Here is a 14,630-nt window from a genome sequence, read left to right as displayed (position 1 = left end):
GTCCTGTATTTTGCACTTCTATTACAGTATGTAAAAGATTGGCATTACAGTTGTGGGGATGGATAATCACTCTTGTGTGTCTGCTCTTAAAATATTGTTTTCTTGTTGAATTTTGAACACCAGTTATTGACATCTACCATCTACAGCTGTTTTGCATGCAAAAAGAACTTTGTTGGATGATCAGCCGTTCCACAGCTATCTTGATTTTGAAGATTTAACAAGTGTTGATTGTTCTGTTGAGGTTCAGAACGAATTGCGAACCACTAGATGGCGCAAACAAACACGTATTACCTGGGGTTGCTCTACGACATACATATGTATGGTAGCTCTATGATGCTATAGTTCCCTGTAGTCACGTGTGCGGCAGAGCACGTGGTTGTGTTGACTATTTTTTTTAGTAAATTATTTTCTAAGGTTTTCTTTATGGGCGTGCTTTTTACCGGCTGTTTGTCCCGAACTTTCCTCCCTATGCTCACAGGTGCGTGTGTTGCCGCCGGAGCAGACATCTACGTGATGTGGTTGACCGTGCGGTAATAAGCGCGTCCTAGTTTTTGATTTGTGTGAACGTTTGTGTGTCGGATCTCCAGGATGGCTGTTTTGAGCGCGTTTGCGCTGTCAGACCTGTGGATTCCCGCCGCCGTCATGGTTCTGGGAGGTTTAATAGCGGGTATTAGCAGGAAGTTGTCGTTGCTCGCGAACTTGCGTTTCAAGGTGAGTGCCTAGTTTTTCCTGGTTGAAGGAGTTGGTCCCGGCCGCACACGCTTTTCGGAAACGAATGACAAAAATAAAAGGTTATCTCGCGAGAGCCGAACAGTTATAGCCGAAGCATTTACTGGCGATGCATGACAATGGCGCTTATCAATGAAAGCGATAAACAAATGCACTTGCATTGAAGAAACATAAGAACACGCAAACTTGCAGCAGGAGCGCACGGCTCACACCTGTCGTGGCAACTGAAACCTCGGTCGTACCCGAAACTCGAAAAAGCGTGAGCTTGAGTGCGTGGCGTACGACTGGTGTTCCATATTTAATTACGTTGTTGAGAAGAGTTGTAAAACGGGTCGTGTTCGTATTTCATTCACGCTATAAACGGGATAAACGCCAACGGAAGACACAAGAAAATATATTGACGAGATATGAATTAAACGACTGCCGAACTCTTTTACAGACAAAAACCCCACGCTAGCGGGAAGCTTCTACGTCCTTTTTTGTCCTGTCAGTGCGCCATCTTTTCGTTATATATGACCATTTATATACTACCCCAGCCGGGAACTATTTTACGAATGAAGTACCGAACAAATCTAGACATACAGTGTGCTTCCACTTTGGCCGCAGGTCGACAAATCAACTCTTCGGAATGGTGGCGACTTGGTAGCCGACGTGCTCAAGGTAAGTATACGGCCAGGGTCGGTGTGTTTGCGAGGCTGTGAGCTGCGTTTTTATTCAAGATATAACAGATTCTAGGAAGGCTCGGTCGGTAACTCGGAGTTTAATTTTGTTTATCGTCCACGAAAAGTAGATCCAGATATTATTTAAAAAAAAAAAAAAGCCTTTATACCAAAAAGTTACAATAGGTAGCCTAGAAGTGCGAGCTGTACAGACGAACCAGGCATTGACCAGGCAAACGAAGTGATTATGGAAGGTAGCGGAAAAAAAAAAAAAAAAAACTATGTTATGGCGAAATTTGAGTGAGAAAAAGGCAGTGGTAAGTGCTATAAATGTTACTTTAACATTCTTGGAATAAAAATCGCGTAGACTTTGCAGTTATGAGTCAATGACTGCACTAAGTAGCTCAGTGCCGTGCACCCATTTTAATGATTTGTCAATACCAGTTACAACCAAACAAACGTTGACAGAAGCGATGCTCAAGATTGTTCTTTGCTTGAGGACCACTCTGCACTACTTAGTAATTTATGTCACTTTCTCCGACGTGTCTAATCCACAAGTCGGCAACAACTTCATGCTGAATTCCAATAGCAGATCCAGAGCAGTCTGCAAGCTCTGCCACAGGTAAGAGGTACTCTCACCTGCCACTGGTGAAAGTACATCCTTCGGTGAGAGTACCTGCTCCGAATCCGCATATGGAACACTCGTGCTTTAATAAGGAGACTAAACGGGGGCACAGTCAATCACATGTGGAAGTACAGGCATTGCTCATGCAGAAATGACACTTTTCTGTTTTTGCAAAGGACAAAGGTTCCTACTGCACTTCTGTGCTATGTTTGTTGTAGAAGTTAGTTAAAATGGTGCATAAATTCTGAGGATGTTTACGCTTGCTAAAAGTTCTCTCTCTTACCTTTCCATCTAAGTGGCCCATGCTGCCTAGTATCATCTACTCTGTCTTCTTTACAATGTCTGCTACACAGATGACCCAGTCAATGGCTGCTGGAGAAACTTTGTCGAATCTGCCGATTTCAATAGAGCATTCTGGCCTGTTCCGTGGGGGGATCTCAGATTGAATTTTGTTCTTGGCCTGCCATTGGAACAGAGTTGCTTTAAAAAGAGCAGGAACTTTTGATATGGGAGTGCTCCAGATCTTCCATTCGAGTTCAGTATCAGAGACGTAGACCTTGACAACACGATATGCAGGAGGGATCATGACGGGGGTGTTTTTTTGTCTGAGGATGTTGGCTTGAATAGAGGCATACTATGTGTGTACATTTTTAGACACGGCAGGTCGTAGGCATAAGCATTGAAGCAAACTAAAGTGCAGCATTGTAAATCTCGGAAGCCATGGAATTGGCTAATATTTTTCTGCATGCTTTGCTTGCTGTCACTCGTAAATCACAAGCATAGCACATTTAGGCCATTTGAAAGTATTCTTCAATTTTACTTTAAATCACAAAATAAGGGAATTCATAGATTTTAATGTGACCTTCAAGGTGACATGCTTAACTATTCTTTTTCTTTAACTAGAACATAAGGTTATAAGGCAGCTTATTTCTTTCAGGCAATGCAGTGTGATTATGGAATATTGGTAGCGTGCATGTGTCTCAGCTGTGAAACTCTTGGTTCAATCCCAGCTATATTGTGGATAACTTTGTTCTTACCTTAACCACTTTGCTGAAGTGTTTGAGCATGGTGTCACATGATGCTACAGAGACAACTGGTTACTTGGCTTGCAACTCCTCAGCACAGTGAAATGACATTGTGTATTTTGAGCAGAATTCTAATTTCTCACTGCAGATACTGAAACTTTCAGCAGAATATCGGTGCCCCTAGCTAGTCTTCTAAAAACTAGGATTAAGGCATCTGTGATGCCTTACTAAAGCTGTGTAAACCAGTTATGTCATAAGGAAAGAGGACCACTTTTATAGTCAAATGAGTGCATTGTTGTAATAGTGATTGGGATAAATGTCGTTGCTTCCTGGCGTGCACCTCATTGATATGCATGTGTGGTGTGTTTTCCCATCAGTCTTGATGACATGTCACATTCATGTAATCTTGGGCCAGTGGTGACTGGATAAAAGATAACAAGAACACAACTTCTAAATGCATAAGCATTTCTATGCCCACCCAATGAGGAAACCTGCCCGTCCATCCATCCATCTCATAAGATGAATCACTGTAAAGAAAATAATGTATAAAACAAGATAAATTCAAAAGAAAAAAACGTTGGGGGCGGTGAGTTTCGAATCTACGATCCCACGCTCAGAAGCCGTGTGTTTACCCACTGGGCTAAACACTCACTCTTGCAGAAGGTGAATATATCTGAACCATATGAATGTGTTGTACCTGTGGTACAAAACTAATGTCAAAGGAGAACAGGTTCTGTGTAGGCTTTGTTAAAGGATTTTGTGATGGTGGAATAAAAGCCATCTCTAGGACCACAGTAGAGTCTCGTCATGGACCATTGTAGACATCAGGAAAATTCAGATTTTTTGAGAATTTAATGCTAAACACACCGCATCTCTGATGTGTTTCAGTCGTTGCGGGATGCGCCTACCGTTGTGACGTTCCTCAGTGACTGAAATGACATCGATCTCTGTGGGCCCATGTGCTTCACGTTGTGCAACACAGGCAAATTAGCAGTCAGTCAGTCATTGAGTTGCTAAGGAGTGATGAGGGGTTTCATGGGTCTCATCACTGTTCATGATGGTTGACGCAGATGGACAAGGTGCTAAACAGCGATAAGGGTTTATATTGGTCGGAGCAATTATGGTACGGTTAACAAGTATTGATAAGGGTCGATAAGGGTTGGATCAAGTCTAAAAAGGTTGATAAGGACCGATAAGAGTTGATGAGGGCCAGATCATGTTTGATAAGGTTGATAAGGACAGGTTCATAAGAATTGGGCTGATTGCGATAAGGTAGATACCGACCAGTAAAGTTTGGTAAGGGTCGAATCTAGTCTGATAAGGTTGATAATGAACACTAAGGGTTGATAAAGGTGTATACTGGTAAGATCAAGTTTTATAACATTGATAATGACACAGGGCTGTGTGGAGATGAGCATGCAGCACAATGCTTATGCATACTTAACTCCCAGAGGAGTTTCTGCATGAATTTTTTCTTGTGGGCAATGCATTGCAGTTGTGGAATACTAGTAGGGCTCTTGTATCACAGCCATCAGGCTCTTGGTTGAAACCAAACTAATCAAGAGGATTCTCCAACTTATTTTATTAATATTGTCAAGACGTTCAAGCAAGGTGTTACGGAGGTAGGCCGATCCGTAGCTCATTCGTAACTCTCTGCTGTGTTAGCAGTAGCTCTTTGCTGTGTTAGCATCTTGCTGTTCAATATCTTGAGTCGATTGATACGGGTGAAAAATACTGCCATACATTTTCCCCTTTGAGTGCACACATTGCTATACTATTTTTGTTACCTTTATTGCTGTTAGTAATGTTAAAGTGTTTCATTCTGGTGAATGTACAGATAAAAAAAAAAAAATGACTTTCTTCTTATAGTACTGTTGCGGAATGTGACCACGCACTGTTGGGATTGGCACGCTCGTCGAGGTCGTCAGACAGCTTTTTGCTCTTAACGTCTCTAAGTGCAAATGGAAATTAAGTTCACTTAAATTGGATAACTGCTTAGCACGATAAAAATGCAGGTCACATGCTTTTTTCACATGAACTGTATAAGCTACTGTTGTAGTGGCGTGTGGCAGTAAACTGTTGAATCGGGGCAGACAGCCAGTTTTTACATTAATTTGTGGATTTTTCAGGCCCACGATGTCAAATTCCTGTTCTGCCTCAGCGGCGGTCATATCTCTCCCATCTTGGTGGCAGCGGAACGCGAAGGCATTCGCGTTGTGGACACCAGACACGAGGTATTGACACGTGTACTTGTTTATCTTTATTGGGCGACCGTGTTTCACCGCCCAACAAGTGTTATCGCAGAGTGCAGGATGCGCCCGCATGTATCCGAAGTTTCTGGAATGTTATTGATGGTTCCATTCGCAGTCTGTCACGGAACCTTGTGTAATCTGATTGCATGTATGCATGATGCGAATAGTATAGAACTTTGTGGACTTACAGGTTCCAGAGATTACTCTGGAACATTAGACGACTGATGTGTGAAGGTCGACGCGCTCGACCTGCAGATCAGATTTTCGACGATCGCTGAGTGTGTTTGCTGCTATCGTTGTTCTTTGAGTGTAGCCTGCTTTTGAGGCCACAAGTTCGCCAAATAGAATGCTAGTTTCGTTAATCACAGTTTTGCTGCCTTCTTCACCATCACTGCTACGTGACATTATTATGTCACTGCCATGATGCTGCTGCAATGTTTTTTTTTTTTGTTGTCAATGTTTCAATGAGGACATTCAAGATCGAGATTCCTAGTTTATATTCTGAAGTATAGACTAGAATTCGCACCTCTTCCAGGGGTAGCACTAATTGGAATGGCTGATAGTCCTGCATGTGAAGCTTGCGGATGCGAGGAGAACATGGACCACTTATTGTGCCACTGTCCTCAATTTCAAGCACAAAGACAATCTTTGTCCAACACATTGAGGAAACTGGATGATCGTCCTCTAAGTGAACAGATGGTTCTAGAGCACCGTCCCCACCAACCATCGGCTCAGAAGGCAGTGAAGGCACTTTTGTTGCTTTCTCGGAACGTCTGGTTTGCAAGAGCGGCTTTGACTCAATGATTGTCTGTGCACGTCTCTATACCCTCTCTCTCTCTCCCTTCTCTCTCTTCCCCCAGCATAGGGTAGCCAACCAGACTCTTGACTGTTTAACATCCCTGCCTTCCTTATCTCTCTCTCTCTCTCTCTCTTCTAGGGGGCAGTTATCCTTTGCCAGAGGCTGCAGAAACTGACAAAAAGAACGAAAGAACAACTTAGATAACACTGAGCCTGTTCTTATTTCATGCTTAATGCCTGTGTTCCCTAGGACAGGTCATTATGGCTGACAACAAAGCCATCATGTCTTTGTCGTCAGCTGCGCTGTGATCAGATTGGCAGCCCAGTGCAGGCTACTCGAACAGCTGGCAGCTGGAGTTGAAATTAGCTGCACTTGCTCCAAGCGGGTGTACGAGCGTTATAGATTCTGGTCAATGATAAATCCAACTGCCTTGCTTGAATGCCGAAATGTTGCCTGTAAGCCACTGCACGGTATATCTGATCGCTGTTTTTGATCTGAACAGGTTAACGCAGTCTTTGCAGCCGACGCAGTGGCAAGGATTTCTGGAAAGATTGGGGTGGCCGCAGTCACTGCTGGACCAGGTACTCATCTTTGATGCTGTCACACTAATGTGGGCCTGATGCGTAAATAAAATTGTAAGTTATAAGTAATTGTACAACGATTGTAAGTTACAACATTCATTATAGGCATCACTGTGTTCCTGTGCCCTTTTTCTTATTTTACTTTTTTCCTCACCACATTTTGATGTTCCTTGCGCAAATGGCCTTGTTTTAGGTTAGCACCAAGTTCCTTGTACGGCATAAAATTTTCTCTGGTTGTGTTATTTCATTGTTTCATCTAGTATCAGCTGGTATGTGTACCCTTTTTAGCAAGTATTTTTCTTGTGTGAAATAACCAGGTAATGTTGATTTTGTGTAACACCCATTTTAATGCTATATGTATCTTCAATGTTTAGGATGTGTCGTTGTAGTGCTCTTACGTTTTTCTTTTCGTGTTTTTCTGCTTGTGTTCTTCATTTTATTTTAGCATGCATTATCTGTTTAAATGCATGTACTGTAAACATCACTGATTTACTGTAACACCCCTATGTCATGCCTGTATGGGCCTTTGGGGTACTTGAATTAAACAAAAATTAAAGAAAAGTGGTTCCTGCTGCATTGAAGGCTCTTGATTATCACTTGCATGAATGGGAGTAATCACGATTTTAGCAAGTTCTTCAACTATCATGGACTTCGTTTTCTTGCCATTTAGTTTTCAACGACGTAAGAGTTTTAAAAAAAAGCATTGCTTACTTGAAGGTGAAATTTTGTTGTTGTTTTACGGACTTTACATGTCGAAAAGAAAGCTGAGTTGTCCGCTGTAGTCAAACAATGCGTGGAAGTTCGTGGTAAATTCATATTTGATTCATTTGGCTGCGTTGAGAATGCGACAGTGAGAATGCTTTTACTGTGGTGTTGGTGGTTTTTCACATGCTCGTGCTGCAAAATCATTTAATGCTGTCCAGTACACGATGACTTTCATTTTTGACCAGGGAGGATGCTGCATTTTAAATAATTATCTTGTTGGTCATAAGTCTTCAAGAAAGGATGTTGCATTTTAAATAATTACCTTGTTGGTCATAAGTCTTCAAGACCAAACATTTGATTTGGGATTTAAGTACCACACTCTTCTTTTCTGCGAGCGTGTGAGTCGTTTGCCAAGCATTGAGTGCCCTGCTGCTGTTGCTTCTTTTGTATAAAAGCTATAGGAATGTGTGTGCTGTGTTGTTCCATTAGATTTTCTTTCTCTTTTGCTAGCTGTTGGCTTTCTTCTGGGTTTCCTAGTCAGTGATTGTTGTCTTTGCAGACAGAATAATTTTAATAATTTTGCAGGCCTGACTAACACAGTGACTGCAGTCAAGAATGCTCAGATGGCCGAGTCCCCCGTGCTATTGCTTGGCGGTGCCGCTGCAACGGCTGTCAAAGTGAGTGTGGAAATTAATTAGCATTTTGAATGTTGCTGTCTGTCGCATGCTGTTCGTGAATTCATGTCTCTGGGCTTGTGTGCTTTGTGAGGAAATAAAAGCAGGAAAAAGAGGGCTCTTGTAATATCTGTTGGACAGCTGCTGGGGCCTTGACCATCTGCATGGGAAATTTTTTTGCGGTGCAGTCCGTGAGTGTGTTTATACAAGAGTGCCTGTGAAAGCGTTTGTGGAAGGCCTGCTGCGGGGGCACGCAGCTGTTTTAACAAAATTTTCATGCCATGCATTAGCAAATGCTGTTTGCAGTCCAGATCCTGCTGCCTTGTGCATGCAACTCACCTTCCGTGTAAAGGCCAACTGCATCAAAGTTCCACTATAAATAAATTAGTGTGCACATACTATTCAGGCAATTGTGGCAAACCTGCAGGGCTGGTAATTGTCACATTTTTAATAGAGTGTCAAAGTAGGAAAAAACGTATTGTGCAAAATGTGGGAAGCTGGTCGCATGGCAGAGGTATATATTAGGGGTGTGTGAATACCGAATGGTAGATTTCGAATTGAATATCGAATTGAATCAAGAGCAACAGTCAAATATCGAATACCAGAAAATGTTTCTAAAAATTTAATGCTTACAAATTTTGGGCAAGAAAATGTAGGGGAGTTTCCTAACATCGCATAACAAGAATGTTGCAAGCTACCAGTTAACTTAGGTACATAGAAATCAAGATATACAGTATGATCTACTCTTATTAAAGGAAACATAAGATTAGTAGGCCAGCACTGATTACAGCTCAGTTCTAGTATATGACGGTCAGGAAAATATCTTTTTTATCAATAAAATGTCTGTTGAATAGAGTCAATTGCAAGGTTTAGATTTTTTTCTTTGAAACTAATGAATTAGTGACATTCTTTTGTACTGAATACCAATGCGGTTCTCAGTTTAATAGTGGACTTATGTGTTGCAGCACTCTTTTATTTATTGCACAAAAAGGTTTTCTTTCCAGTTTTTAAAATACAGAAGGGCTAAACCAACTTTACTGCAGTTGGGTTGACCCCATTGAACACGAGGGTCTCAGCGATGCATGCAACTCGTGGCACTGCACAGGTCCCTACACTGTATATGTCAAACATTTGAATAGTAGATATTCGAATTGCAAATGGAATTTTTCAAACAATCGCTAACCGATTCGATTCAGTGATATTTGAGTATTTGCACACCCCTAATATATATATGTATGGTATAACTGATTGTGGTCTCCTCCGGACTGCCATCAGTTGCACTTTGCTTCTCAAAGAGGCAAGATGTGTATCGAGTGAGTGAGTTCCTGAACAACACTTTATAATGTGGCGAACACACTTTAAGCCACGGATTCGGCACTTTAAAGACCCATGACGTGATGCTAACGCATTTCTACAAAGTGCAATCTATAAAGTCTGAGAATGCACGCTCAAAATTATACTTAAGAAACAGTCAGGAGCCGTCGAGGTGTCTTCCTTGGGGCCCTTGAAGCACAGTCGAAGGGGTCACTTCATTCCGCTGTCCAAAGCGTGGCTGGGTCGGGTCATGCCCCGGAGGCAGGCTGTGGTTCCGTACCCTCCGCACCGTGCTACCGATGTTGTTTTCCTCGTCTTCTAAACTTTCCTGCTGTTTCATGGCCCATTCGGCGGTGACATTCGATACCCCTGTTTGCTTGCTCCCCAAGTGTGGTTAGCTTTTTCTCGCAGACGTGCGCATCTTTCTCTGAAGACCCCAAAACACCTTGGGCTGTTCAGCAGTCCAGTTTGTTTCTTTTCTCTACTTTCGGCTCGAATTGCCACCCATTGCTCCATTCACACATGGAGGTCAGAACAAAGTCAGAACACTCGGTCAGAACAAAGAAAAGTGGCCAGGTAGCATGTGCTGGCCTCTTTTGAGTGATAAAATTGAAAAGCTTGTTATTGGATATCATTACTTCATTTTACATTTTCTGCACTCTTTAAAGTTTATTGAGGCCAATGACCTGCTAAATGGCTTAGTCGACATGTGTCCTAGCCATTCATTTTATTGCGTTACATGAAGGTCTTAGATCTCTAAATCTAAGAAAACTTAGTGACAGCCTCAGAGTGTCGTAAACAATGTAATAGCTTTTCTACAGTGAGTTTTGGTTTTGTTTCCCAGGAGGACACTGTTTTGCGATGTCATGGCTCAGTATATCTGCTAACGTGGGAACAGGCCATTGTGACATTGACACATGCTCTGTCAGCTTGTATGCTGTTACTCGTTCTGAGGGCCAACATACACAGCTGCATAATGGATGACCGAGCAAGCCGGAGCGAGTGTCAAAACATAGTAGGTAATGTCCTGTTCCCACATACTGCATCGGGATGTCATAACACAGTATGCTCCTGCTAACAGAACTGAAACTGGCTGCAGAAAAGCTGTTATATTAAATTATTAACGGCACTCTGAGGCTTGTCACTATCTTATCTTCGGTTTAAGAGTCTAAGATTTCATTTTAACGCAATAAATGAATAGTTCAAAATATTATGTCAGTACCCCTTTAATGTTTCATGTACAGCCTTTGGCAAAAGAAATGTTGCCATTGTGTGCATGACCAAAGCGCACTTTAGGACATCTAGTCAGCCTCATGTTGCGTCCACAGTGCTCAAAAGCTCTGGAGAGAGTGTTGAACTCTTTCCGTCACTCTTCAGAGCTTTTGAGCTTCAAGAATCCCACAGGAATGCCAAGCTACATTCTTGCTCCTAGTGACCTCATTTCTATTGACGAAACCTGTACGTCTGAAGTGAGGACTGACTGGAACTTTCTCAATTTCCTTGGTGCTCAGAGCACCACAAGTGGCCACGATAACCCCTACTGTTCCCTTTTCTTGTTTTTTTATGCGCTAGGGACGAGGGGCTCTGCAAGACATTGATCAGCTGTCATTGTTCAAGTCATTGTGCAAGTTCACGGCCACTGTCACTACGGTCAGGGACATTGTCCCCACTCTGCGGACAGCGCTGCAGAAGGCACAGTCTGACACACCAGGTTCTCTGATTTTCTACTCCTGCAGTGATCTGCGAGTGTGCTTGACAGTGGAGCAGTGTTGTTGTTTTGCTGTATGTAGGCATAGATAAAGAACAGACCACTTTCTGTGCACTCTTCTAAAAGACAGTAGTAAAAGACTTTACAGGGCTTTCATGAATGCACACAGATTAGCCTTCTTGACTGACTGTTAGAGATCTCTCAATATTTGTATGATTTCTTTTTTTTTTGTGCTAATGCAATTCCCTATCCTGTACAGCAAACTTCCATTAGTTAGCACTTGATAGGATGGACGAAATTGATAGAATTTTCTGATGAGTAGAACTTAGAATGGGAAAAAAGGGAAAAAAGATGTCCAAACACATTGTTGCTTCATTTGACAGTATTCATATGATTGAAACATGCTCGCAAATCTAACATGCACCCATTTTTTATAAATTCTTTGCAGAAAACAGTGTGTACCCTATCTAACACATGTGGCCTGTTTTATACAAAAACTGCAGAGTTTAGCTTCACAGAATGGAAATTTATTTATATTCAATGGCCATCATCATCAATCTCGGGCAGCTTTTTATCACTGTCTATGAATCTTAATGTTGCGCCCTACTTGCATTTCATTACGTTTGATATTCCAAATTTCTTTGAACCACTCTGCTACAATTGCAGACAGAATGGTGTCCCACGCCTAGATGCGCCAGTTCCTCCTGCAATGTATGCAAGGCTCCAAAGTGCCGAAAACGTGACACAACAGTTGTGCTAGCTTAGCATGTAAAATAGGTTTTCTTTTAAATGAGTTTGTCTTAATTAATCTCTAAAAGTGTTGCATTATCATTGCAATCCTCTGTGAAAACAGCATGGGGGAAAGAAAAAAACTTGAGAAGGAGCGTCATGTGAAAATCTTGAAGCATTTAAATCAAGTTCACGTGGTTATAATTTGTTGTGAGCTGTTGTTTTCGATCCAAATCTGCCGAAGGCTGCCCGATAATCAGCATTTGCTGCGAGTGATAACATTTGTTCAACTCATTCACTGTTCCCTAGCACCACTGAGCTGGACTTTTGAGCCATTGGGTTTACCGTTAGGGGTCACCATTGTGGTCAGACTTGGCCATGTGTCTGCTGGTCAATTAAGTTGGAATTATTTGACAAATGCCAAAATCTGGATAAAAATAATAGAAGTGCTGGCACAGATAGATGTATAGGCACTGACCAATAACTTTAGTTGTCAAATTAACTGAAAAATAAATTAACCAGGATAAAAGTAACGGTAGTCCACTCTACTAGACTCCTTTGACACATTTTTCTGTGGTCACAAGTTTCCATAGAAGAGTCCGCCCATTATGGTTGCAATGCAGTGCAGGGTCATTCAGAGAAATTTATCCCGTGCAAGCTTTCACACAAGTAATATCAAGTTTTCTGTTGCTGTCTCTTAGATGGGGCTCAAGAAATGGGGTGTTCCTTTGATGTCTACAAACAGCTCCAGTTTTCAAGTCCGAAATCGCTATAAAAATACATCAGATGCAAAGATTTTAAGTAAATTATTTTTAATAATAACCATTGTATCAGCGTTGTGCGTTGAGGATCTTCCACTGGCCTTTTGTAAATGTGTCCTTCAAAGTACAGGCCACATTCTGCAAATCTTCAAATTATTTGCATTTAGTGTGCACTGAAGCAACTTTGGCTTTAAAGAATTGTGCTGTTTGTGACCATCAACTGAAGGCACCTCTTTGTGTGCTGTCTTCTATAAGACTAGCAGAAAATCCACATAGCTGGTGTACAGGTTAGCTTCCTGTACAGGTTAGTACAGGTGTGCGCATAGCTTATGCGCGCAGGTTAGCTTCCTCCAAATGATGGATAGGGGACCTCTGAACGGCACTGTGCTATGTTGAATTTACATTGGGCACCAGGTCATGCTGTCTTGTAGTAGTTTAAAAAAATGGAGCTGTGAAAACTCTGTTTAAATGTTAATTAACAGTGTTGGCTAATTGATCTGAATGTTATGCTGCTGAGCATGACTCTTGTAAAACTTGTTAAATTCCTGGCTTTGGCAGCCATATTGTGTTCGGGGAAGGTTTCAGAACTGCTTGTGGGTGTTAATTTTGATGGAAAAAAAAAAAAGCCGTATAGACGGAGGTAATTTGGAGAGAACTTCACTATGGCCTGTCATGGCGCACATGGCAACTTGGTGACATAACACCTTGTCAATTTGTGTATGCATTCATCGCAGAGGACACTGAATATATATAGTTTTGATCATGTATTCGATTATTTGGTGCTTTCAGATATGTTTTCCCAGGCAGTGTGTTGCGGCTTGCCTTTTTCTTGAAAGTATGAATTAACTTCTACGGTAGGTCCTTTGTGTATACCTGTTACATTGGTTGTTAATTTGAGCACCAAGCAGAAACAAACCAAGTCCCAGAGGAACAAGTGGGACACCATAACTGCCTTGACATGTGAACATGACAGGCATTGCCATCTTTGTCATCTACACATGATTGTCATGTTTTTGTACAAATGTTCACCAGAAAAATTCTGTACTCAGTGTGCCATTTCTTTTCTCTCTTGTGGCTTCTTATCCCGGCATTCTTTTGTCTGCTAATTATATTTGCTTTTGTGTATCTGTTGTGCCACGTCGCAGGCCCTGTGTTTGTGGAGCTCCCAATTGATGTCCTCTACCCATACTCAATTGTGCAGTCTGAGGTTGGCTTCAAAGGAAGACCAGGCAGCCTTGGGCAGAAGCTAGTCAAACTGTATGCCAACTGTCTCGTTATCTTTCACGGCAGTGTAGACAGACTGTGCTCTAAGCATGTGGTCCCCAAATCTTTGCCCATCGCAATCCTCTTGGCACTCTAATGGGTTTATTCAGGCAACTCACTAGTGCATTTATTTTGTTGAAGAAATGGAATGCACAGAAAATCATATTTGCTGGAGCTATAACAAGTGAAAGAAAGTTAGTTTTCAGACTTCCAGAGGTATATTGTAGATACCCAACATGATTAGGGCATGGATGTCAAGTTATGTCGAAGACAGTTGGAAGCCCCGAGCCTCGTTTTAGTAGTCTTACATCTTAGTCCTGTTCCTTGTTCTTAGTTTGATTAGAATTCAAATGGAGCACATGGCCTTATACTATAAACAGCTTGTCACAAATTCCTTACCAGAGCTGTGATAATGTAAGGATCCTGTTCCATTTGTTTTCCTTTTTGCTTTTCATCAGTTCTCCGAGCAGCACTCTGCCTAATTGTTGCCAAAGAAGTAGCAGTTTCGCCCGAAAGGCGAAGCATCGATTGCAAGGACAAATTAGTAGGCAGCTGTACTAAGTAAGGATAGTAGTTATATCGGCCGTATAAACTTGTAAACATTCGCTTGCTAACTGAATGAACGAGCATGGTGTCAGCGTGCACAGGCAAACATGAACTCATCACAGTCGATGACTACGCGCACTTGCTGTCAAAACTTTGGTGTGAGCGAGTGCGGTAGCAGCAGTGGGTGAAGTGACCTCTGTGCTGTCTATTGCTGAACTCAAACAGCAGTGAGAAAACAGCATGCACTAAGCTATCAGCCG

General features: G+C 42.0%; 1 protein-coding gene across 1 annotated transcript in view; it reads left to right on the top strand.

Annotated features, from left to right (window-relative positions):
• The first annotated feature begins 444 nt into the window (after positions 1 to 444).
• The window catches only part of LOC126517535 (2-hydroxyacyl-CoA lyase 2-like), a 28,554-nt gene continuing 14,368 nt past the window's right edge, over positions 445 to 14,630 (top strand). Inside the window, exons 1-7 of the mRNA XM_050167279.3 lie at positions 445 to 711; positions 1,336 to 1,389; positions 5,168 to 5,272; positions 6,592 to 6,670; positions 7,961 to 8,052; positions 10,936 to 11,074; positions 13,707 to 13,818. Coding sequence (XP_050023236.1) covers positions 589 to 711; positions 1,336 to 1,389; positions 5,168 to 5,272; positions 6,592 to 6,670; positions 7,961 to 8,052; positions 10,936 to 11,074; positions 13,707 to 13,818 — 704 coding nt within the window. The 5' untranslated portion in view covers positions 445 to 588. The remainder of the gene's footprint in view (positions 712 to 1,335; positions 1,390 to 5,167; positions 5,273 to 6,591; positions 6,671 to 7,960; positions 8,053 to 10,935; positions 11,075 to 13,706; positions 13,819 to 14,630) is intronic.

Source organism: Dermacentor andersoni, chromosome 11 (genome assembly GCF_023375885.2).
Source record: "Dermacentor andersoni chromosome 11, qqDerAnde1_hic_scaffold, whole genome shotgun sequence".
NCBI classification, from domain to species: Eukaryota; Metazoa; Arthropoda; class Arachnida; order Ixodida; family Ixodidae; genus Dermacentor; species Dermacentor andersoni.
Note: the sequence above shows the minus strand (reverse complement) of the source record. Positions and strands in the feature narration are given on the sequence as shown.